Here is a 27,340-nt window from a genome sequence, read left to right as displayed (position 1 = left end):
ATTAAATATTTGAAGTATTGCTATTTCTTTATGTTGTGCCTATAAGATCTTTTGAGTTTTTTAAGGTGGGATAATGTAGTTATAATTTACAAGGTTTAGAGATGTACAGAGAAGGACTAAAATTTGAAGTTATAAAACGTCTTTCCTTTGTGTTTGCATTATGTCATAACAGTTTCAAACTAAAATAGTTTACAAGTGAATTTTCTGTGTTTTCCCTAACACAATTTTAATATCATGTTATTTTAAACAAATTTCTGGTAACATAAAATGCCTGATTATCACCAATTAGTAATTTTTTTCACTCCGGATCTGTTACTTAAAAGCTGCAAGCCAGAATCCTATAAGCAAAGTAAGACCTAGTTCAACCACATTAAAATTCTATGTCCATTTTAATTTGATTTTGGCTGTGTGACCATGGTAACTGAAGCTATTACCTGGCTCAGTGGTCCCACAGACAATTTCCCTTTCTCATTCCGATTTTATTGTAAATGATTGTCAGCATAGTACAGGAAACTGCAAATTCAGTTTTGATCAGTCCCATGAGAGATTTGATTCTTCATGACTTAACTCTTGTTGTTTTGAAGGTAAATTGAGATAGCCATCTAATTTAAGAATTTCCTTCAGAGTAGAGGATTAAAATCTGTAATTTGTTTTATGCAAGGTCTTTTTCTTTATTGTGTTTTTAAGTAGAAGCTAATATTTAAGGAAATTTTGTAGTAATTGCTCCCTTGGGAAAGATGTAGGTCTTCATTTAATAATTCCATTTTATATTTAATGGTTTTTTAAGCTGGCTTTTTCCCCCTTGTTTTTACACCTGGGGATCATAAACCTCCTGTTTTCTTTTAAAGACAATGTTTTTTGAGTACTTAAAATAATTTAGGATTTCAAGATAGCTCTTCCTCCACTCACTGCCCTTAGTCCTTACTGTGAGACAGATTAATCACCCCTTTGGTTTAAAGAAATTTGATTTTGCTTCCTCTTTCAGTGCTGTTACTGTGGTGCAAACTAGCCCAGAACATGGAAGATGAAATAGTGAGAAGTTAGAAGGGCACCATGAACAGAAGAAAAGGTAACTGCCTAAGAACAAAATGGTTTAATGGCATAATTCAGTGTGACCCTCCCAGAGGCAAAGGTGTTAACAGTAGGTCATTGGATGTGATTCAGGGCTTGATTCAGCTGCACAGCAGGTAGCTCTCTAGTGCTGTTTTAGCTGTCTTAGGGTATCCTTTCTGTCCTCCTGGCCAAACACTACAGCAAGGTGCTGATCCCACAGAAGATATTCTGCAAAACCTTGAGAAAAGCAAATTACTCTATACTGGACAAAAGATGCAGAATGTAGAAGTCAACAATGCAGTGTCTGCATGTGAGGTAGGGGAATTTAGTCCCATCATGTTCAAAGGAAATGAGATCAAATATGTCTCTTTTAAATGGAGTCAAGTAACTACAATGATTACTCTTTTTTACTTACATGAACTGTATGTATGTATATTCTGAAAGCAAGGGGCTAAGTTATATTGAAGCCCTAGAAAATTTCACTGCTACAGAAGAGTCACTAGAGCCTAGGGAAAGAAGATTAAAAAAATTGCTGCTTTTGAGGAAGATCCCAGTTTTTGAGTTAAGATGCAGAACAGACCAGGTAACAGGTTGAAAAAAAAATCATGATCATAGGTTTGGTCTTGCTTCTAACTACAGACTTGCTTTACTAACTGAAATAGTTCTTTGATACTCATATTCCCTCCCTGCAGTTGCTATAGTTCCTAATGCAACTGGAACAGAAACTTCCTGTCAAAAGGATTTGGTAAGATGTACAAAGGTGCAACCTTTTTGCATATTTTCTTAAAAATCAACACCTCTTATAAAACCAATCAAGAGTACTTATACTAGTGACAAAAATAATTAAAAATATCTATGTCAATTAAAGATCTTCAGAAAAAAACTGAGCATTAGCTTGTGTCTGTGCACTCATCACAGTAGTGGATTAAAGAAACCAAATAAAAAATCTGAGCTGAATAAACCCTAAAAAGCCAATCTTTAGAGAAATAATAAGAGGACATTAGGCAGAAAGAAAAGGGAAAAGTAGGTCTGTCTTTTTAATTTCTTCATTTCTTTAGAGCTTTGCAGTTCCCTCACCTGCCTAGTGCATAACTAAAGCCAACAGTGCTTTCTTGCGAAGATCACAAGCTAAAATGTAAAAGTATCAGAAAGGAAGGTGAAAACCAAAAGCAATATTAAGAATTCATCAATTGCTTTTTGCAGAGAACCCAGAAAGTCTCTTTTCTGCTTCTCAGATGAGGACACTACTCTCCTCATGTAATCTAAAGAAAAAAAGTTTGGGTTTTATTTAGGAGACTATGACTCCTCTTTTCTGCATTATCTAGCTTTAAATTTCAGTGAAAACAGTACAGCTAGAAGCTGCAGCTGCAGTAGAAGAAGCAGTGCCCTAACTTGGCTCATTTGCATGGAAGTAACTTCTGTGACACTGAAAGAAGTCCAGCCTTGGCATCTTCTCACTGTTCATGCTGAGAATTCAGAACAAGTGATAGCTTTTAACTTGTCACACCTGAAAATGTAAAACCTCATACAGTGTGAGAACAGCATTGCAGCACTTTCTTGAAAACTTAAAAATGAAAATTCTGACGACCAAGAAAGCTCTATTTAATGTTCTAGGAAAATGAAGCAAGAAAAATATTCTGAAGAGAGTGGGTAGAGTTTAAGTCAAAGTTTAAGTTGTTTCTCAAAAAAACCTTCTAACTTATTTCTATTCCCATAATAACACAGGAGAATGTGGTATTGGTTACTCTTGATTCAAAGCTTTAGAGCATGGACAAATTCTGGGGAAACATGTGCTGGTTTGTTCTACAGCTCTATTTTCCTATTTTCTTTTTTTCCTTCACTACTTAACCTTCAGAAGTTGACTCTACCTATTTAATATATAAGATATGCAGAGTTAGTAGCATTCTTTTGCTGTTCCTTGGGTCCACATTGACAGAGTAAATACTCAGCATATGAACCCGGTGAGCTACCAAGTAAATCCACAGTGGTGAATGCAGCTTCTAGGCAGGGTGGTCTCTAGCAATGAGGAGGTACTCAGCTGGTTGAGGTGCATTTCCAATATCTAGGCATAAGCAGTATCTAGGGCAGTGCTTCCCCAGTTGGTTAATATACATGGACCAGATGGACTCAGGTAGGAAATAAGCCATACATTTTAATAGTCAAGGGGATTAGCCACTGGAACAGGCTGTTTGAGGGTGATAGAATATCAACCCCATCTCAACTTCTTCACTACAATCAAATGCCAGCCACTGCCCTGTTTTGTAAAGGATTATTTTGCAGGCCCAAGGTGTGTTACAGCAGTCAGATCTACAATCCTGTTCCAGTCTTAAAAATGGTAAGTGTGAATGTAGGAAAGCATTCATCATAGTACAGTCTGGCACTGGAGTGATTCTTTGAAAGATGTATAGTGTCAATTTAATCAGAAAACTGAATGCAGTCTGCTCCACACACTTCCCTCCATGTTTCTTCCTCATGCAGAATTTTAAGGGGAGACCGCTGAGCTATTCAGTCTCTCCAAGGAGCTTTGCACCTAAGTGGGATTTAGCGCTGTATGTGAATCACAACGTTAATTTTTTGTTTTCTTATTTAGACAGAAGTCTAAATATCACATCAAGTGTTTATGGTTGATTTGGATACTCTTTGCAGGCTTTATAAATTTTTTAGGACCTTAGGCTTTATGCATTTTTCTATCCTGAATGAATGCTTTCTGGATGGTTTGGGTTAGGAGTATCAAGTCACGTTACCTATTTAGGTGCTGAAGTCACTTATTTCTTTCAGCATCACAGACTCGTACACCACTGACATTATTGCTCTGTGCAGTCAGTTTTTGTATAGTTATTCATTAAGGCTTTTTAAAAAAACAGATAATAACCAGAATTTCTTCTTTTTTCACACTCTTCTCTGTGATTAATACTCTCTAATGGAATTTGTCTCAGGCTTTTAAGAAGCTAGTAAAACCTGAGATCCAGGTTTTCAAAATATTGATATTTTCAAAATAGATATTTTGATGGGATTTCAAAATATCTAATTTTACAACAAAACAGGACTTTAAAGATTTTGTCCGAGCTTTTGTTAACTTGGTCGCAGAGGGAAAAAGGTTGTGCATGACAGCTACTTTATTTTTACAAAAATGAGATACTTTGAGCATCTTGACATCTTACATCGCTGCTATTTTATCATGAAGAAACAATTTCTGCCTGTTCCTTCCCCGAGTCATCTTCCCTTTATCAGATTAAATCTGTAGCACTATGCAGGGAAAGAATGACATTAGAAACAAGCTTTCATGATTTATTATTAATTGATAAATGAGTCTTTACCTTATGTAAGTAATATTGTGCATCCATTCTTTAGCAGGCTAAAGCTTAGTGTGCCTTATTAAGTGAGACCAGGTTATTTTTACTGTGATTCTCTGGTGAATAGTATTTTGAGCTGTTATTTGGGTTTGCTTTCAAATATCTCTTTTGATTCATGACTCTGTTGGTATAGTAAGTATATAGGATTGAGAACATTCCTAGCTGAAGGAAGTAAATGAATGGTAGGAAAAAAATAGGACTTGTATAAATCATCATTAAAATTCTCATTTTTACTGGATTTTATTATATAAAATAAGTTAAGCAGAAGTTTGTAGATGGAGATAATTTCTCTCATGATATGTATTGAGTGGATAAACTTTCAGGTATGTGTTTTGAACTCATAAAAAGTTATTATCTGTATCTAAAAGTCCTAGTCTTATCTGTGTAGTGAGGTCACCAGAGTTATAAGAACGGTATACTAGTACATAGCCTATTTTAGATGTAAGAAAATTAATCTAAAGAGAAAATTCTTGTACTCCATGCTGTCTGCAATGAGTTCTACTTGAGGAAATTTTCTTTAAAAGGGTCTTTTCTGTTGTCTGCTCCCAGATTTATTCCAACACCAGTATGTAGTGGCCCTTTGAACATCAAAGCCTGTTCTAATCTACTTGTTGTTACTACCCTAGTAAATTATGACTTGGAGGATGTCTGAGAAATAGATTAAGTGAAAGCATTTTTACTTGTGATTTATGTTTTTTCTCTTGTCACTTTGATGAGTTTTCAAAAATTAGATGTAGCAACTGCTTCCAAGTATTTACTTGGTGAGAGCACAGTAGCCAGAATCTTTCCTAACCCTTTAATTCTGCTACTTTTTCTGCAAAACTTGGTGTTTGTTTCCCTACCTTTCTATTCAGGGAGGGAAAAAGCATCTACCTAGAAATGGACAGTAGGGGGTACTTGGACTCTGTTCTCTTATATATTTATGTGTTTTATTTTAAACAGCTGTTGGATTCAAAACCTAGAATGCTTCAAGCACTGAAGCTTTACAAGACATCCTTGCTCTGTGTCTCCATAGCAGAGCCTAACCCCTTAGTTTTTTCTGTCTTTATCTCCGAGTTTTTGATGATATTGCTAGAGATAGGTATCTATCTATCTATCTATCTATCTATCTATCTATCTATCTATCTATCTATCTATCTATCTTTTTTTCTACTCTCCTTCCCACCCTGAGAATTTTATATCTCAGGACAGAGGCCAGCTAGCTGACTAGGACTGGTGAGAGATACTTGCTTCCACATGGCTTGTTAATCCTAAGGAGAAGCCCCATCTGTCTCTTTCCAGATTTAAAGAAAATAATTTGAGGTTTGGAATAATGTTTCGGTTGTTGTTTGGTGTTTTAGATCAATATTTATATATGTATACTTTAATAAGCAAGTTGCTTTTCCTCTGAGTGATGTGTACAAAGAGTTAATCCACTTTTTTGGGTTTTAATACATCTTAAAGAAAACTGTAAATGTTTTATGTGTTAGATATTTTAACAACATGGACATCCAGATCTATTCTGTTGCTGATTTTTTTCCTGTCTGTGTACAGCACAGATATCTATTCTTCCTTGCCTGAGGAGGCCACAGACAACTGGCCTCCTCAGGCAAGGAAGGAGGCCAGTTCACAACAAGCCTTTCAATCACTTTTTAGCTCATTGTTCAAGCTCCTCTGTATTTTAGGCCCTGGCTTTGTCCTTAACCCAGGACAAAGGGTTAAGGACAAAACCAGGGCCTAAAATACAGAGGAGCTTGAACAATGAGCTAAAAAGTGATTGAAAGGCTTATTGTGAAGCTGCTTGGAGAAATGTGTTCATCAGGGAAGAATCTTAAATTTTATTCCCAAATATTGTGCTAGGAAGTTCTAGCATATCTAACGTCAGGAGAATGCTGCAGTATGTGTACAGACCTTTTGTTTTAGTAATTTTTCTTTGTGTCTATGGATAAATTTTTTTTGGGTTTTTTTCCCCTTATTTTTCTTTAAAAGAGATTGCAGTCTGCCTGTATGATCTTTAGACCAATTTCAGAAAATTAATCTTGTAAAATAAAGCCCATTATTTTGCCAAGGAAACACACGTGGTAGTCAGTCTCTTGTTAGAATCCCTGATGATGCTTTTGATAGATACACCAAGTTCCTCAGCAGATAAATGTGGAGATACAAAAACATATTCAGTCATAGATAACAATTCATAGCTAGCTCATAGAGTAGGAAGGATCCTGGTTGTTTTTTAATGTACTTTTCCTTCTTTATATCAAATTTTATCATTCTCTTCTTCATCCATGTACATTTCCTGTCTGATTTATCTGATGTTCCTTCTTATGCTCATAACTTTACTTCTTATCTATTTTTAGTTTGGTTATTTTTAGTTAGCGCTCTCATTTGCGACTAAAATCAGTAATACTAAAAAAAAAAAAAAAAAGCTGTTCTGTTCCTGTGTATTACACAAATTAAGTTTTCTTTTTATTTGGTTTCCTAAGCATGAACATTAATACTATATTCAGTGATCTGAAACAACTTACCTGGCCTCCGGGGTTCTCCTGGAGAAGCACAGGTCTCCTGTGAATGTGGTGCCACATCTTCCTATCACAGATACTCTGGGGCTCCTTCTGTTGCTCTGTATATTTATGGTTGTTCAAGTTGCTTTTAAGCAGATTTTATTGATATTAGTGTTGACAGCAGTTGAACTGCTGGACAACAGCATTTTTAACACTGCTGTTTAGAAATTAGCTGAATGCAGTGAGACTGGGAGAATAAGCTATTTTTTACTCAGGAGACAGGAGAAGTTTAATACATATATATAGTTTACTGAGATGCATGCAGAAATCTGGCTTTCCAAGGAAGAACCAGGTGCATGATCCAGTTGCATCCTCTTAGGGTCTGTACTGAAGTTATACAGTCATCTTGCCATGTAAAGCTTACAGCAGCCCAATAATGACTAGAAAATATCTTGATTCTCCCAAAGAGAGAACTGATGTCAGCAGTAGAATTACACAGATGGGCTAATGTCTAGTCTTATATTTTTTGAAATTTTTCTATTTCAGATATTGTTGCTCATTAAAATATCTAGGAGCCAGGTTCAAATCCTGTTGGGGCAATGTTGGACAATGCTTTGATGTGGATCAAGACTTGAAACATTCATTTTGATACGCCATACGTAGAGATAGAATCCCATGTTCCCTGTTTTCTGTGGAAGTTGGGGCTTTTGCTGAGTGAGTGGGGATATTTAGCCTGGAGAAGAGAGAGCTCAGGAGTGACCTTACTGCTCTCTACAACTGCTTGGGAGGAGACTGTAGCAAGGTGGGGGCCAGTCTTTTCTCCTGGGCAACTAGCAACTGGACAAGAGGAAATGGCCTCAAGCTGTACCTGAGAGAGATTCACGTTGGACATCAACAGGAATTTATCAGGAGGAGTTTTTTGACAGAGGATTGTTAAATGTTGGAATGGACTTCCCAGGGACATAGTGGGGTCATCATTCTTGGAGAAGTTCAAGAGATGACTGGAGGTATGGTCTAGTTGACAAGGTCATGTTCATTCAGAAGCTGAACTCAGTGATTTCAGATGTCCTCTCCACCCTAATGGATTTGGTGGTTCTTTCAATGTTTAGTGTTACAATAGCACAAACTCAAAATAATCTGATTACATTCATTGTTTCAATGTACTTTTTTTCTAACTAGACACCATCTGTTTCATCATTTAGATTCTTCTGATGGTGGTACTTAGGGTTTTTGCATCCTTTCCCAGAAAGGCTTAGAAGTAAAAAAGAAACGGCATGTTCTTAGGTGTCTCTGAAACCCTTCAAAAAATAAGGAGCTCTCTTATTAGACAGTGTGAGTACTTCAGTCAAAACTAACTTGATCAAACATAACAGATGACAGAGATTTTAACTGCACTGTTAAAAGACAGCTTTGTTGATAATGTGAAAGTTAAGCAATTAGTTTGCTTTCCAGACTTCTCAGCTGTTACTCACAGGGAAAGTATTGTGAGAAATTCTACTCTTGCCTTTGACCCTTTCCTTCACACTTACAAATACATGAAAGTGAAAACCAATGTTCTGTTCTTTATAAATTTTTCACTTAAAGCTCTCTTAAGAATAACCATGAAGGATTGCATGTAATGGTTTATATATATAGTTACTCTAATACTGCTCTTTCAAGAAGAATAAAGGAAACTATTGTGGTTACATTTGCTTTGAAAGTTAAAATTCTTGGTGTTTAATGACTGCAGTATCAGTTTGAAGGAAAGTAGTTTAAAAAAACATTTTACAACTAAAGAGTTTTCTGTACTGTAGCTTAGAACCTACAAGCACAGTAATTCATCAGTTTTTGATTTATGTTGTCTTTTCTGGTACAGTAAAAGCAGGAGGTTTTGCAACATACACTAAGGTGTTCAGGTTATATCCTTTTTTTCTTTTTTTAAAGATTCTTAAGGAAAGGATAGGTGTTTTTCCTACCCTCCCATTCATACATTGAATATGTGAAGACCTTGAAGTCCATGATTTATATTTTTCATCTGAGAGGTGACAAGTGCAAAGTACAACTCAGGGAGATCAGTTTCCTAGCATGGTGATTTGGCATTGAGTTACTCAAGACAGCTGAGTGGTGAAGTCACTGAGATAATTAATTCATCTGTTGAGGATCTGCTGAAAGACTTTGCCAAGACCCAGCATCTGAATTTGCCATTGAAAGGTACCTATTTCTTACTGTTGTTCACTCATACTTAGTGATTACAAGTTTTAGAAATTCTGCTGAAGGTTCTGTCTTAAATTAGACAGTTCACCCCTCAGTGTAGGCTGTGGAGAGAAAGGACAATGAGGTGCACCAGTCATGACTCCTGGAGGTGTCATTCTCTATTAGCAAGAGAAAAAGCCTAGAGCCATGAGGCTCCTTGCTGTCTGTACTTAAGTGGAGTGCATTTGAGCAGCTTGATTAAATCCACAAATATACCAAAACCCATCTTCCTTCCACGTTATTTGAACAACTGAGTTACGAGCCTAGCTTTCCTGAATTCTTCTGTAGTCAACAGTGGGAGAAAGCTACTTGCAGAGGAAAATTAGCCTGCTTCTTCATCTTCCACCTCAGTTGCTCCACAAAATTGAAAATGTTAAATGAGGTATCAAGTCACATCAGTTTCCTACAGTAGGAATTGGGTTGCCATTATGAATTTGAGTATTAAAAAGCACATTCATTGTCTTTAAGTATTTAGTTTTCTAGCATCCATGTTCAAACTTCTTGTGCAAATAGAGGTTCAGTGGATTCAGTTAAGAATCTACTTCTCTCTGTTGGATTTGTGGGGCACCCTGTAATCCCAATTTCCTTATTTAATGTAGGTTCCTGAATTAAAGTCAGTATGAGTTTTTAAAGCAGGGCTTTTATTTTCATGTTATATGCTTGCACACCTTCTAATCTTTTAAGTATCTGTGACTCTGGAAGGATAAAATTTATTCCAAGGCTTGTGAACCAGCTGTGTGTTGGAGATCGCTTCATTTTCATTGATTTGTATCAGAAACATTTATGCCAAGGAATAGTATTCTGTTCAAACAGGATACCTTTGTCTGGCAATTTCTTAGTTAAGTGCCAGTTTTCGTCATGGGTATTTCTAAAGCTATTTCTTATTTTTCTCTTTATTTATTTTTAGCCTCAGTATAAACTTAAAGTTATTCATATTCCTTCCTTGCTGACTGTTTGACAGTATGTGCTGTCCTCTGCTCTTTGTAGTTTCCCAACCACTTTTGTGGCTTCTTAGTGAAGTACAGTGGGAAACTAACACTGGATAATTTTTCCTGCTGTACTGTGTTGAAGTTGGATACTTTCCCTGATCTGCTTCATGGAGCAGCTGCACAAACAGTTGTGTGTCTGTCTGCTACTGCAGCCAGAGGCTTGTGAAACCATAGCCTAAGTCATGGTGCTTTTGAGTTACCTCCAGTGCTTATAATTAAAATGCAGCTATGATTACATGTCTGCCGTAACTTCTGTTTTTGTAGTCTTTCTTTCTTATTAGAGTAGGTACTCACATTCATCCCAATGTAGTTATTACCCCATCTGTTTTACTGTAAATCAAATGGGCTACTTTAAGTTCAGGAAAGGGAAGCAGTAGGGCAGTCTTGTAACTTCCAGTGCTTTGTATAACTAATGCATTGTTATTAGTTATGCAGTGCTTTTTATGATAATGCATTTTAGCAAATGCATTATTTAATTAAAAGGTTGACATAGTTTGTCTGTAGTATAGTATAATTCCTGCTGATTATTTATAATTAAGTAAATGCATCAGAACTGTGTTCTACTTCATACAGATTCTTTTGGAAATTTTTTGCATTAGTTCTCTACAGTGCAGACTAAAAATATAGTAGTATTTAATTCATACACAAACTTCTCTCAAGACAATTGACAGAAACAATTCTAGTATAAAATAGGACAACTACACAAATTAGATCTATAAGTTATTGTAGAATTTCTGAATTGAACTCTGAAATTCAGCAGAACTTAATCTAGGAATAAATGTTAAGGTGCATTGAAGTTGGAGCGATGGAAGATATAATAATATTTAATTTAAAATATTCTATCCTGTGAAGTAGCATCCATCTGAAGAAAATACAGTTTTGAAATTTAACATCTGTTTCAGCTGCATCTAGAGATGTGGTTTCTCAAAAACATTCCTATTTAAGGTGATAATCAATAATTCAGAAGACAGTTATTAATCAAAAGAAGAAGGAATATATTTCCTTACTCTTGTATCCGACCAGCAAAATCTCAGAACAGAGAATTAATCTATAAGTAATATTTTTTTAGAAATTAGCTTAAGTACAATAAATTCTTTCTCTTTTTTACATTTTTTTTCCAAGTCTTTCCCATCCATCTCTTGCTTCACATATACTCCAGACATTTTCTGTGGACTTTTGGACAGAATAAGCTTGGAACTGATCCATGTTAAGTATATTCAATTTTTGCATTATGATCTGAAAGAGTTGTGTTTTTATCATTAAATAAGCATAAATATATTGTTCTTAGTCAAGTGGGACTACCTCTCAGCAGATTAATAATACTCCTTAGTCATGTTGCACTCTGACTCTAGATTTTATTGTAATTGTTTTCCAAAGATTGTGTTTCTTATTAATGAAGAGTGTGAAATATGTATAATATGTATTTTTTTTTTCATGGGGAGCAAGTATTACAACAATGTGGTGTAGAGATTTTAGAAGTGAAGGAAAAAAAAAGAGGCAAATGTTTGTACTAACTGGGGTCACAAACATTCTTTTTGATCCAGATGTGGCAGGTCCTTCTGGGGGTCTTGTCCTAACCAAGGCTCTGCTGCTTGCAGATGCACCAGCTCTGAGCAGTTTGCAAACAAAGTGTAGCAACGGAGTAAAATGGTGTGGAGGTACCAGTAATTGGTTTTTCTGCGTCTGGATTGAAGCCACTTGAGACTAATTCTTGTTTGGAACCAAGTGTTTATTATTTCTTATCAGTAAAACAGTCTCTTTACTGTGAGTTTGGCAGCTTTTCATTAGAAGGCACAAAATGGGTAAAAATCTCTTGTTACAAGGTCTTTTAAGACTAAACCATCCAATTACAAAGTGACACCTAGATTATTTTCCCTTTTAACCCAATAACTGATCCCAAAGAGCCTGCAAAGCAGACTTTTCTGCCCAATTACAAAATGCCATCCAAACTTATGAAGAAGGAGGAAGAAGAAGCATCAAGAAGAAACCCAAGACAGCACCCTGTGCCCTCCATCTTGCTTCCATCCACAACATACTAAAAATCCCAAAACCTAAATTTCTTACCAGGTGATATACCTACACTACTCTCTAAAATCTGTTTCACACTTTTGTGGATTCTAGTCTATCTTGAAGTCTAGGAAATGAATGAGGGTCAAAGTCAGTGCTCCCCTGGGGGTCAGGGCACCCCAGAACAAACAGAGAAATATTCCCGGTGCCCTAGGTTTCCACAAATAGGAAATCAAGCTTTTGAACAAAAGGAAGCCTAATTCATATAGCAAGTGTAGGAGTAGACTTAGGTGAGAGAGAGGGAGCTCACATTTGCTCACATATGGTTACAGCAGTGGGACATCACACCATGGCCATGCCTTCAGCATGTAGCTATGCTCACTCAGAGTGACAATACTAAGATCTTGGGCTAATATTCATAATTCCCAGCTTTAGTTTGAGCTGCAAATGTACTGATAAATAACACATTGCCTGGGAAAAAGATGAAAACTATTGTTCATTTGTGTTGCCCAATCATTAATGTTTTCTCAGATAATGTTTGACTTGTGCCGTGATGTGCTTGCTAAAATGTTCATCGCAGAGAGAGACGCCTAAGTGCCGTTTGGATGAGGCTGTGGTACATTTGGCTGTATTTATCTGCGTGGACCTCAGACATTATTGTCACAACACATTACGTTCTGTTACATGCTGTGGAAAGGTGCTGCAACTGACTGTGGCACACCTTCAGACACTTTTGAAAAAGGAAATGAAAATGAGGTGCTGATGGCATATGGCTCACCAGCTGCTTGGTGGGCTGAACCTGTGCTTTAAAGGTGGTACAGGCCACCCAAAGCTGACCTGATCTCCAGGATGTATCTCTTGTTGGTACAGAGTCTGAAGTGGCTTTGGTTTTCATTTAGGCACCTAACCCCAATTTATTATTATGTCATCTCTGAGTTTTTTAATATCTGAACATAGTGAGTTTTATGAAGAGCTCCCAGAGTACATGGAAAGTGGAAGATTGAGTGATACTAGTACATTTTTCATGTCTGTCATGTATAAGAGCTTTCTGGTTCTCTATAGAGGCCTGTACTTGAGGTATCAGCTGAAGAGGAAAAGGTATCTTGCCATGAATATAATTTTCATAGAATTGCTCATACACTATGGCAATGAGTATGATAGATAGAGTGCATGACACATTTCTTTCTTCTTACTGCATTTTGTAGCTGACCTATTTTTAAGTACCCCCTTAAATATTTTTGTGTTAGGTCAGAAAAATCTGGTCTCTTGCAGTTACTGCATGCTTTACTTTTCCAGTTACTCACCATCACGCCTAAACAGATGCATTCTGTTGTTTACATCTGTTAAAGTTTTTTTCCCAGTTAGCTGACTTTTAGTAATGCACATTAAAAAAGTTGAATAGTTGAATCCAGAATACTGACCCTTTTTGTCTGTGTAGTGTGCAAATTCACTCACACCACAGAAATTGATTTAAAAGCTGTACTTCAAACCACAAATTATTCCTATAATAGTTAAAATTACACAGAATCTCTGTTGTTTTCAATTTTCGTGCATTTAAATACATATCTAGCAAATGAATGAACATAAGAAAAAAGCAACATTAAAAAATAATGTTTTGTGTTAATGTGATAGATTAAATATAATAAGCTCAAGGAAGTGAATTTCCATTTTCTGTTGTAACACCTGCAGGTGTTAATTCAGTTGTAGTTTTAATGTACAGGTTCTGGACTGTGAATTGGAAAGGGTGGATGTGCTAAATGAGGTCAAGCCTGCAAGACTGAGGTATTCCTCTGAAGCCCACTACTGTTTCTACAGAAATCCAGATGTTTTAAGACACATGATGCTATTTCCTGTGTCAGCTTGGGTGTCTTTGCAGTATTGATCTATAACTCTGTGATGTCTGCCTGGTTTATACTTTGTGATTAGCAGGGGTAAGTTCAGGAGAATTGCTATCACTTTCACCAGCTGCATGTGAAAAAAAGTTATTATTCTTCCACAAATCTGTTAATGTAATTCCTTACTTTTGACAGTTGAAGCTCTGTCCATACTCAGACAAAATATCTCCCTAATATGTATCAGTAGGTCATCTAGTCAAACATTGTTTTTACATCTCTCTTGAGTTTAATAAGTAAAATTCAGTTAAAAATATTTTCCAGAGAGGTGTCTAATTTTGTTTTGAAACTGTAAGGAGGAAGATATGGAGCCATTTTTTTCTTTGATCATTTGATTCAGTAGGTAATCACACTGCAAGTGAACATCTTTTCTGTTAAAGAGCTCTTTAATATCTGGCATTTCCTCCATATGAATGCAATTATTTTGTTCTCTATAATTGTTTCACTAAGCTAATCAACCCACGAAGTACTTTACTGTAAAACATTTTGCCTAATTGTGAAATAGTTTTAGTGATGGAAATTATGTATCAGTTATGTATACCAATCACCATAGCACTGTATACAGAGGTTAAATATTCTCTATACTTCTCCTACATTATTAATAATACATATTTGTACTGGGATTTTTCCTGAACCTGCCTGTGATATTTGTTACCATATCTTACACTGCAGCTTTTCCTTCCATGATGAGCTGAGTGTGATTAGGGGTGACTGGCACTTCTTCCTCCACAGTGTCATCTAATGGTGTTACTGTCCTAAAGACTTAAAGCTTTCACCTGGCTGCTCAATAGAGCTTTTGGAGAACTTGTAAGGAGCAATACCTGTAGTGTACAGATAATGTTACTCAACTCTGATCCTGAAAATTGTATACAAAGTAGAGCTGACACTAATAAAAAGTTGAAAGATGGGAAGTTGAAAACTCAATCCAGCTAAGTTAAAGCAAATAAAGTTATCATAAGTCAAATAAATTTTTTTTTCTATAACCAAGAAGTATTAAGCCCCCTGAAAACACAGAGAATCTAGGGATTTTAGGAAAGACTTGGTTGTAAACTTGTGCAGTCAGGATGAATACAAGATGGAATGATAGCATGATAATCCTTTCACAGCTAATTGGGGCAATATTTCCCATCGTCCCTTCCCGACATGAGAAACAAAATTCACCTGCAATCCAGCCATCTCCTTCCAGTGCCAAGAGAATGAGGAGAATTTCCTGGGGTTTTTCCCATAATTTCCAACATCTTGGAAAAAGAATTAGCAGAAAAATGGGGCCCATATTATTTTTTTAATTAGTGTATGTGACGAAGGAGGAAGGCCTCCATGTCCCACATCAGGTGAGGAGAAGAACACAGGGAATCTTCAAGACTTCTTAGGCTGAAAATATGTAACAACACATTCTGGCACCTCTGGTGTATAAAAGAAATTTTGGTTTCCATATTCCTGGAGTTTCAGCAAAAGTATTAGCTGGAAGATAAAGAAACACTGTTGGGTTTTTACTTTTCATGTGAGGAGTATACAGATGAGGGAGAAATCAAGCTGGAAGGCAAGAATTTCAAAATAAGGACAAATATGAGGTGCAGAGAAACTCTGCTCTACTGAGAGGCTACACAGGCAGTTGAACAACTTTTAGATAGAAGCCCAGTTGTGTGGTATGTATGTGGGCTCAAGTCTGTAGGTAAAGCAAGCTCAGATCACTGCAGGCTCAGATCACTTAATGTCCTTCCACTCACATTCCTCCCAATTCTAGTCAAGTAACTTGTGAGGGTAAACACAGTGGCCTTACTTTCTCAGTCCAGGGAGAGAAGTAGAATAGGCCCTTAGGACTATGGGAACATGACTATTCCCTGTTCTGACATTAATAATCAAACAGGATGTTAGAGACTTCTCAAAATGACATGAGAAATAGGTGTTTATGACAAATGACAGTGCATGAGAGAAACTGCAAATAAGAAATGGCTGGATATCTTAGGTAGTTAAGCAGGAGTTATGAGAGAAACGGCTGAATGCCACAGGCAGTGGGAGGGGAGCATTGGAGATCATTAGAGGAGCAGAGTCTTGCCAGGCTGGCAGTAAGTACCAGTTGCAACTACCTGGTAATGGTATCACATGTTCTAAATTTGAGTATGAATGTGGCAAAACAGACGCCAAAGCTAGAGATGGGTTGTGTGAGAGGAGATTGGTTGGAGGCAAGGAGACCCGAGAGTGGCAAAAGGTCGAGCACAGTAATAACAGAATGGATAAGATGCTATTCAGGCTGTGTGGTGGATGGTGGCAATGAGCACCATCAGGTGCTCTTTGTCAGGTCAAAACAGATAGGGCAGGACAGTAGACTAAACCCCTTGGCCTGACCATACTGTAAGTCAAACTTTTATGTCATGGTGGATTGGATCAGGGAAGCATCCTATGTTTAATCATTGTTTTTCACACATCTTCATGTTCGCAGTCTGTTTATTGATAATTTACTTCTGCAAATTTAGTACACTGAATTCTGATGTATTCAATGACTGAAAGATGTCTCTGTGAACAATTATGTATCTATTGGTCTTGCATGGTAATGCCAAAACCACTCTTTTTTGGATCCCTATTACAAGTTTTTCTCCAAAGAATGTATTCTATCTGCATCTGATATATTTATCTAATTCCCATTAATTTGCACTCTGTTTTACTGAAAGTGTAGCCTTTGCCCTTAACTATTGCTCATCTTCCTTTTAACAGTGTGAATAAAAGACACTTATTCATACATCATAGTAAATTAAGAAGCCTTTCTTTTGTAGGAGCATATTAATGTCTTCTATTTATTAATTTACAAAGCTATTCTAATCCCTTTGGAAAAATATGATCTTTTATTTTCATTGCAGTCTTTCTAGATCCCTTTATCTTCTGACAGCTTAAATCTCTAAGGAGAATGTTGTATAAACAGAGTCATGCTTGCCTTTTAAACATTCTCATGGTCATTTCCTTCTGGAGTTTTTGATATTCTGTATTTGTTTGTCATATGCAAGATGATTTAGAAACAATTTGGATCATAAGCTAATTGGTATCTCTGGTAACACAGTTGTTTGGGGTTTTTTAATGCCTCTATGTGGGTTTTTAAAATTTATTCTAAATTTTTAGATTATTTATAGTAACCTAAATGCTTGTACCCCAGGAGTCCTATTACCACACACACACAAAAATGTTTTGTAAGGATAATACCTTAAATTGCCTATGTATGTGTTTTCCTTTGCATGACTGGAGAGAATTCTTGAAGTCTTCATAACCTTTACAAAGGTTAATGAACACTAGTTAACAACTGAAAAAAATGTTTCCCTGGCATTTGGTATCTTTTGCTTTCTTCTGAAATAATACATATGTTCAAAATGGCTGTGGTTTGGCTGGCCATGAAGATTCAGTTCATTTCTCAGTTAACAGAAATTTCAAAGATTAGCTAACATATATTAAAACCATTCAGGAGGGAAGAATAATCGAATGTTACACAGGATATAAATGTACAGGATGTATGTGCAAGAAGGTCTGACTTAGAATTGCTTTCACATATATCCTGTCTGTATGTATTTCGTTGACTTTGACTGCACAGTGTTGGCAGTTGATAAAGTTTTCTTGCTATCATTCACACAAATCCCAGCTCTTTACCTTAGATCTTCCCTTTAAGATAGATCTTAAAGGGAAGATAGATCTTCCCAGCAGACTTCTATTTTCAGTTCTGTTCAGCCCATAATGATTAAACCAAGTATGTGTTAGCTCAAAATATTATTGCTTGGGGATCATGTCAGTTGTTTCCAAAGAGGACTAATTAAACCATTTTCAAATTCCTGTATTTTTTAAAATATTTTTTCTTGAGATGATAGTCAGTTTACACAGTCAAAGACAGCAGTACTTGAAGATAAGCTGATAGAGGAGTGGCAGCTGGGACTTGTTACATCAAAATTCATCAGTTTTTCCTATCTTTTTATAGGTTAATAGGTATTAGAAAAGATACTATGCATGTTCCTATATATAATAGAAAATAGAACTGGTGCTGCATGTTAATAAAAATGTGGTCAATGAAGTGTGACAAGTTACATTTATTACAATATTTTCTAGTTGCTGTGAGAATGAATCTAGACTGATAGGATTTCTGAAACTCATGACAGTGTGACCAAATAGCTTTTAAGATGAGGGGGAAGTAGTGTAACTTTCCAGAAAACATTGCAGAGAAATGAGGATGGTGTGAAGGTGGCAGATCGTAGCTGTAAGTAATATGAAATTTGATAAAAAATATGTGAGGATTTTCAGGTGTTGAATCAGAATAAAGGAGAATCTTCCTTTTAATCAAGAAGAGTTTGAAGGGAAGTACACAAGGAAATCAATCAAGAACTGCAAACTGTTGTTGATATCTCTGTTCACACTTAGTCTTCTGTTGGAAATCCACTGCAGTAGTTTTCAGAGACTTACAGGATACTCCTATTCCATAAAGCTGGCTGCTATAACTACTCAATGAAAATGTGATCAAGTACTAGTATGTATTCTAGAGCTGCATAAAATACTATGCGAGAAACAGTTTTTCATACCTTTGTACTGATTCAAGTACCGCGATTTTTCTGAGAAATCTACAACTGAAAGTCTGTTAAAATAAAAGATGGAGAAAACATTGAAAATTAAAATGTCCTATGTTTCTGAGTGTAAAATACTATTTTGTTTATAGATTTCAACCTTCTGGTTTGAAAAGAAGTTAATCTGTTCTTTTAATATGGGAGCATAGGTTATAGATGCCTTGAGGGAATCCATTAAGGACAGCTCATGAAGCCAGCCTTGCATCAAACAGTGTAGGGATTTATCAGTGCAATGCAGAACACTTTCAAGGAACAAACACTTGACATCAAAGTGTATAGAGAATCCTGGATATTTTCATAGAAATTCTTAATGCTGTGCTACTACATTGAGTAGCATATAGCACCGTGCTTCTAAATTTAATACGTTACTGCTTCCCTAGATGCTTGGATATTGGTTTGTTTCTTTTTGTTGGTTTTAATTTTTTTTAGTTGTTGGTTTTTTCCAATAAATAGAAGAAGAATGTATATTCTTGAAACGTTGTAAAGTTTTATACAAAGTTTTGTATGAAGAGTTCGTATAAGAACATGTTGTCTGCACTTTTATTACATATTTTTACTGCAAAACAGAGCATAGTAAGTGAAGAACCCCATTCATTTGTTACTTGGAAAGGATTATTTATTCTTGGTGACAGCTCAGTTTTGTCAGCAGAGTTTTATGGGAAGGATCACGTGGCAGATACTGACATTGCACATCTTGGTGATCTAAGCAATATCCTTTAAAGCTCATAAAATTCTTCCCTTTGCAAAGCAGCAGAGTCTGATTATTCTATTCACCAGAGAGGGTGAATAGAATAATAATCTCCACCACCAGAGAGGGGAGCATTAAAACAAAGGTTTGGGTTTGTTTCCCTCCTCTGTAAAAAAAGCACTTTCCAGATCATAAAGTCAAGGGGCTTTCCACCAACATCTTTGTATGAGGTCTTAGGATGGAAAAACATTTTATCCCCAAATGCGCAAAAAAGGAAAAAAAGACAGAACTGTTCCCTTTTTCAGTACACTAGATTGTCCACAGCCCCTTCAGTTACATTAGAAAAAGAAAGGAACCAGCCATGCTATTCTATTACAAAATTAACTGAAATCAAGTTGCCATTTATGTTACTCTGGGAGGAACTATTAATATTTTCCTGTAAGTTTCACACTTTTGAGAATTATGCTGAAAAGCAAATTTCATTTTCTTTCTGTTCAAGTGTGATTATGTTTGCTATATGCTAATTGGGAAAATTCAGTGTAATTTAAGATTGAACTATGTTTAAAACAGGAGGCAATAAGAAGATACTTATGATTTAAAATTTATGTAGTTTTTGAAGGATGCATTTTAGAAATTTAGAATTAAATTTCTTTTCTTTTAATTAAATTTGCTGTATTCACCAAGAAGTCACTTCATGAAATCACATGGAAGTCAATCCTGTGTACACTTACCGAAATTTACACTTTCTGTGTTTCACTAAAGATTTTAAAACCAGAACATGGCAGTGATAGATCATGTTAAAAAGATTTTTTTGATTTGCAAGCATTGTGTGGCGTGTTTACAAAGAACATCCTATATTAATATATTTTTAACAGATGTACTTTGAAGTACACTTAAAAACATTCAAAGTATTGTTATGGTAAATGATATATTCTCTTGCATTTATATGCTGATTTGCAGTGTTGTAGATGCTCATAACTGTTAAGCCAGAAATTATTTTGCACTAACAAAATTCTCTAAAAAAATTCTCTAAAAAAATCTGTCAAAGCATGGCATCTTTTTTTTTTTATGTCCCAGGTCAGTACATGTTTATTAATGGAAAAAAAAAGCTAAAATGGCACATTAGAATCCATGTGGATTGCTAATCTCATGTTTTGATATATTCGTCCTTACTTCCTTATGTATTATTCACTAAAGGAATTCTCTTTCATCCTACTGACTATATCCTGTGTATGTACTATGAATAATTTTCTTGGGTAAGAGTACACATGTACTTTTTTCTCTTAGTGGTCAGTAAAAACCTGTTTTTCTTTGATATATTTTTGTTATTTTATTTAAGGTTATCCCTACGTTTTGAGCTGTGTATTTCTCTGAAATGAGAATTAGAAACTATAATGCACTGTCTTCAAAATAAAAAATGATCAGTCACCACAGCTGACAAATTTTTATGTCTTTATACATTAAGAACTATGATTTTCCTTGAAAATTAAATCTAAGAATTTGAATATCTAAATTTCTTACTTTCTAGAACACAGGGAACTAATGCTGCAGTGCTTCTTCCCTGCGAAAGATGGAGGTTTTGTACACTGCTACAGCCACCACTAGTAACATTTTAGGACTTAATAACTTTAATTCCGAATGTCAGAATCTGAATTTTGGTAATGGAGAATTAAGCAGGAAATAGTTGTGGCAAATAGACATACTAAGGCACAGAAGTTCCACAGAAGATTGGAACTCCAAAATAATTTTGTGTTCAGCATTTTACAGAATTTACAAAAGATAACTTGCAGGTTGAATAGCAGCAGAGCTTATGTAGCCAGCCTTACTAAAAGATTAAATCAATATTTAATAGATCGTTTTACACTTCAGAGGTTTACACCTAGCCCCATTTGTGTGGAGCTTAAGTTACTTACTGCCATTCCTGTGAATCACCTTTCCAAAGTCAGGACCTAACTTTCAGATATTTTCTGGTTCAAGTTAAAGATGCTAAAGCATTTTCTCTGCATTCATCAGCACTGTATGGTTTATTGATGGCTTTCCACTTGTCACTATTGACCTGTGAGAACTAAGTCTATGATAATACAAGCTGTGTTTTTACTAATTAATCACTAGTAGAGTATCCAGGCAAATGCCTGTGTTCTAGAATTGACCATTCCTACGATTGCCAATTATGTCAGAACATAATTGCTTGTTAGTCACCCAGCACAATATCAAAAACTTCCTGTGTAGACTTCTGGAATAGTTATGGTTCAAGAACCCCTACTGCCAGAAGCCAGCAGGGTGGTTCAGAGTGGATGTGGATTCCACATAAATTGTCTTCCATGACAAAATACATAGCCATGTTTAATTCATTAGTACAGATGAAGCTTAAGTGTCACAGATATCTGTAGTCGTGAAGTTGTCAAAATTATGTTTTTGCCTCTTTGATCAAGCTGTTCATAGTCTGCTTTTAATAAGCACTATTGTACCAGCACATAATAATTAGAATTCCTGGAAAGTTTATCTACTAATGTTGGCATTTGGGAATTGTTGGTTTTTGGGGTTTTTCATGGTTTTTTTTTAAACCAAAAAAGATTTGAAGCTGTTTTAATATTGTGCTGAAGTGAGCTTTCTTTTTGCCTGTGATATCTAAAGCAAAGAGCTTTTATGTGGGATTTTTATCAGAACTGCATCTGATTGGGAATTGTGTTAATGCGAATTTAAGATTAGGTGAAAGACCTTTTTTGCCTTTGCTTTCTTGACTCACTGTGGTAGAAATTGAGTACAATGATGAAATGCTCTAGTTTTAATCTTCCCACTGAGAATCAAATGATCAAGCTGCTACCAAGCAACACATTGGTCAATTGAATAAGTCTCCTAGACTTTGTAAAAGAATGTGCTGAGCAAATGTGAAGGTTTCACAAAGCCATTTAATAGCAAACTGCTTGCAGAGCAGTTCATTATTGTTTGAAGGAATCACTGCTGAATTATGGGAGTCACGCTTTGTATTTCATAAAGGCTTTTAAAGCAATCCTCAATCCAAAGGTGAGCCTGACATTGTTCAGGAAAAATTAGGGAAATAGTATGTGATAAACCATAGCTCCGAGTTTCAGTAGTTTCAGTGGAATCCTATCATAAAAGTGATTAAGTCTTAAGTTTAATCCTAATGAAAAAGTAGTTCATTAGCAATGGCACTACTTTATATCTGCTTCAGAAGTGAAGAACCAATTATGGCCGAGAAAAGTAGGGGAACAATCAGCTTGTTTTTTCTGGTAAGTTCTTGGAAGCCTTGTATATTCTGTTTATTCAGTTAACATATGTTTAAATATTAAACTGTTTATAATGATCTAATTATTTGTCAGTACAGAATGATGACAGGTGAGTTTAGAGGCTCTTAAGAGGCCTCTGTAATGGTAAATTTACCGTTACAGAGGCCTGTGTATTTACCATTTACAGGCCTGTAAATTTACCATTTATAGAGGTCTGTGTAATGGTAAATTTACCGTGCAGATTGTGCCAAAAAGATGGAAGAATAAAAAATTTGCATGGCACTGAGAATGAGGAAAAAGAATCATGAGAAGTCTTTTGGTTTTAGAATGAGGAAGAAGAATCATGAGAAGTCCTTTTATACGCACCTCTACAGTGTGTATAAAAAGAAAGCAAGTAGTTTTCTGAACTTTAGCATGTATAGGATCTGTAATGTTTTCTTTTGTGCATATTCTCTTCTCCATTGAAGTTAGCTGACTCAAGTAGGAAAAAGTTACACATTTTATTTGTAGCTAAAGGATGTGACCTCTGAATGAAAATAAAGAAAAGGATGGAACTGAAAGTATTTGCACTCACATAAGGGAATGTTAATAGATTCTCCAGATAGATAATAGCATGAACATCTACTTTAGGTCTTATTAAGAATAATTAGGTACTTTTATAGCCTGCAACGCTTTGATAATGTGGTTTTTCTGTTTATTAGCTTCTTTATAACTGTCCTATGTAATAGTTGTTGATATATAAATTTTGCATAACTGTAGCATCCCAATATTTTATCAGAACTCGCTTGTTTTAATATTTCAGTATAATTTACAATTAATATTGAATATACTCAGCAAATTCAGTCTAGCCAACTAGAATAAAGGTAACCAAGCAAGATGAAGTTCATAAAGCTATATTTATACTCATAAGTTGATCTTAATTATCACAGTTTAAAAAGTGACAAGGAAGTTTTCATAAAGATTGTTTTAATAAGTTCACATTGTCAAAGGAACCCAAGTCTGCTCATAAAGCAAATAAAATTTTGCCAGTGATTAAAAAATAATAATAACACTGCATTTTTTAACTTAAAAGGAGATTTGAAGGAAACAAGTATGAATAAAATGAGTTTAATCGGGTACTGTGACCTAGTCCTTAAATGTCTGTCAATACTACACACAGAAAGAGCGATGACTTAAAATGTCTTTCTTGTTTTCTTTGTACTTGAGATACTGAAACTGATGTGTTACTGTCATCTGCACAGAGTAATCTCTACCCAACTGATCTGTTGTCTCATTTCTGTATGTCTTTGACAATGGTTGAAGCAGGGGTTTCTGCCACTGTTAAACACTGCAGAGAAAACATGGAACTTGTAAGGAGAGACTGTCAGGTACCTGAATTGTATTTGCCTTGAACCCTCAATTTACTTACCAGCTCTGTGATTAGTATCAAAATTTGGATGCAGCTAATATAAGATATATGTGATTCCTTGTATTATCGGTTAAATTTCTGGAATTGATGTTTGTGGTTACCTATTTCTATATATTTCATCAAAACATGTTTATTCTTGTATATGCACATAAAATCTCTCATGGGTTAACAATATTAAATGCAACTTCTGAGAGATTACTTCTGAAGTTATTTTGTCACGCTTTGCTTGTTGTAGTGTTTTTTGTTTGGTTGGTTGGGTTTTTTTCTGTTTGTTTTGGTTGCATTTGTTTTTCCCTGTCCTATGGTCTTCTTGCAAAGAATCATTTGTCTGTTTAAAACAATTTAAAGGGGAACACTCAAAGTTGAGTTCTCTCTCTCTGTTTTAACCAATCCCTTTCCACCAATAAGGAGAAACAAAACACGAGTAGATATAACCACACAAATAATAACTTGCTAACAACTGAAACTGCAACAGGAGAAAATAACAGTAAATAATCCCTAGATACAAAATTCCCAAATCTCGCAGTCTGCCCAATGACAGAGAGACACCCAGAATGGCAGAAATACCTTTCCAAGATGGCATCCACCACGGACAGTTGTGTGAGGGGAGGCAGGGAAAACGGCATGAGACCTCCTCCCAGGTGATGGCCTTTGCAGGTGACTGTGCCCTCTGGGAGACTAAGGGAAAGGATGGCAGCAAACTCTCCTGGGTTACAGAGGAGCTCAAGTGGCAGATGATGCCGGTTGTGTGGGGGTCAGCACTGCTGCCTGCTGCCTCCCTGTGCTGCCTCTTCCTCCTGCCTCCTCTTGCTGTCACCTCCTGCCACCCACCAGACTCTGTTGGTGCTGCTGCTGCTGCACTTGTGTCGGGTCTGGGAAAAAAATGTGGATGCCAACACAGGGTGACCTGGCCCCAGGGACTGGCTGGAATACCTACCACAGTCTTGACCTGGAAAAAACATAGTTTCAGTTCATGTTATGGCTTCATTCATATAACTTTTAGGAAATTCTGAATTTTGATTGCAATCTTATTCCAAATTAAAGCAGAAAACAAGACACATAAAAAATATGTAATACAGGCAGTCATGTGTCTGTTTTTGAGAGCATTGTGATAGAATTTCTTTGAACAGTGTATAAGCATTCAGATAGATGTAAAAGATTTTGGAAACATTTTGATATTACTAAAGGATCTAGTAATCTAAAGACTGTATACAGGGAGCTTTTAAAAGCCAGTGGTAATCTAATGTTAATAACTTCAATATACTTGGCATCAAATTTCACCTAGTAATTTTCGCACTGGCATGGGGTTTTTATGACTTTACCATGTCTTAAAAGGAGATTTCCAGTCTTGAATGAAAAGATTCAAACTATAAAGGATTTGTAGTATTTTTAAGTAAATCCTTTTATACTAAAGGATTTGTGGTATTTTTAAGGTACATTTCATCAGTTATTAGTGTCCTCAGTCTCGGAAAAGGTGCATCTTATTTCTCTCACTATGTAGCCTAGTTTGAGCTTTCATTCACTCAGTCTTGTTTTCAGCTACTTACTGTCAGACATCTCTTACCCCCATGCAGGTTGGGGTAAGATATTTCCTAGCCATGCTTTTGCCTTTTGAAGATTCTATACTTTTACCACCATTTTCATGGGTTTGGCATTCATTTGGCATGTGTATATGCATGAAGAAATAAACTGTTGTCGCTGCACCGCTAATGAGTATGCTTAGTCTGTAATGAGTTACCGTGACAACTTAGTGCATATGTCCTTGACCCTTGTATCTGAGGATTTCAGGAGGCATAGCAGTCACTCTTCATGTGCAGCTAAAGCTGTAAAAATTTGGAAAACCCTATGGTAATGTATTACTCATTATCATGTCATTTATTGACCTGACTTCTTCATTTGGGCTGAACTTCTTAAATCTCTTGCTGTAAAGCGTAGATTATAGAACTGATTTGATATCGTTGTTGTTTTTTGAATTGTTTCTAACTTTTCTGCATTCTTCTCAAAAAGATGGCACAGATTTTAATACTCGTTGCACTGGGTTTATGTATGGGTGCATCAATTCTGACACAGTATGATCCCAAGAACTGAGTTATAAATGCACTGTCATAGAAGCAGTTTGAACTCAGCTCTCTGTATGCCAATATTTCTAGGTCCCTCAGTATCAGATTATTTAAAGATATTGCATTACCTGTCTTATATTCCTTTGAACTCTGCATTCGGCAGCTATATTTCACCTCTGTGCCAATGTCTGCTTATTACAGAAAGATCCTGATTTAGCTGGATCATTGGTTTTACTGCACCATTATTTGTATTCCCTCCAATTTTATGTTATCTGCAAATTGTATCAGCAAAGATTTTCTCTTTTGTTCCATTAAATGCAGTTAGTCACAGCACAGGGTCTTAGAGAATCTGGTTAATTTTAGTGATCCAAGAGGGGTATTTGCTTCATTTTCACTTCAAGTGCTTGTTGTCTTAATTATTAATTCACAGGTTTTAAGTTCTCATCTTGTTTACTTTTGTGAACTGAAAGATCTTGTGATCTCATTATAAAGTAGCAATCTTGCCAAGAGGACCTGTCTTCCACAAAGTTGTTGCAGTGATTCCAATACAAAGTCACACTTCCTGGAACTAATTGTGATTTTACTCTTACTTAAGAACATTTTGTTTTCCCAGGAAAGCATTATTTTGCCTGTAATCAATATCAGATTAGTGAAATAATATCCAGTTAGCATACATAGTATTTATAAGCTCTTTATCTTTTTTTTAAATAATTATTACAGTACATATGTTTTCGGATCTTTCAGAAATTCAGCAGAATCAAATATTTTTGGAAGATCCAAATTATTTCTTCCAGTAGTAATTTGTAATAGCCTTGGATGAACACTATGTTGTTTTGTTCATTTAATAAAATTGAATACTTTCTTGTCATTACAGAATAAAATATCTTTCTCAATTGCTATTTCTGTAACACAATTTTCCTTTTCCTATCAATTTTCTTGAAGGCTCTCAATACTCTTCCTTAACTCGTGATTGTAAACCTGTTTGGTGTTGCTCTCACAGGGAGGTTAACCTCTCCCAAAGGGTCTGGGTTAATTTGCATTTTGTGGGGAATTGGAACTTTGTCCAAATTTAGGTATCAAAACTTTGGAGGTCTGTATCTGAGCTAGCTGCCCAACTAACATTTACAGTCAGTGGAGAGAAAGAGACACTTACAGAGCAACAAGTTCATACTTTAGGAGCAGATGAATGGTGCTTTAGACAACCAAGTTCTCCATATAGATTCTACAAGTATAGACTAGTAGGATTAGTTCGGGTGCAAAAATTTTAAATCAGGACAGATGAATTTTAATGTCTCTCATAGTTTTCATGTATGTACATGAAAGGCTCTTCTGTGACCTACAGAA

The 27,340-nt window shown here is 35.8% G+C and overlaps 1 protein-coding gene across 3 annotated transcripts in view; it reads left to right on the top strand.

Annotated features, from left to right (window-relative positions):
* The window catches only part of GPC5 (glypican 5), a 599,375-nt gene that overhangs the window by 17,934 nt on the left and 554,101 nt on the right, over positions 1-27,340 (top strand). The window contains exon 1 of one of the 3 annotated variants that reach the window (XM_054518547.1): positions 1,032-1,069. The exons of 1 other annotated variant lie outside the window; for it this stretch is intronic. In XM_054518547.1, the coding sequence (XP_054374522.1) occupies positions 1,054-1,069 (16 nt within the window). In that variant the 5' untranslated portion in view covers positions 1,032-1,053. Of the gene's footprint in view, positions 1-1,031; positions 1,070-22,387; positions 22,532-27,340 lie in introns of those variants that run through there. One more of the 3 variants, XM_054518548.1, reaches the window with a different exon arrangement.

This window comes from Molothrus ater, chromosome 2 (assembly GCF_012460135.2).
Source record: "Molothrus ater isolate BHLD 08-10-18 breed brown headed cowbird chromosome 2, BPBGC_Mater_1.1, whole genome shotgun sequence".
NCBI lineage: Eukaryota > Metazoa > Chordata > Aves > Passeriformes > Icteridae > Molothrus > Molothrus ater.
The sequence above is the reverse complement of the archived record's forward strand: the minus strand, read 5'-3'. Positions and strand labels throughout refer to the sequence as shown.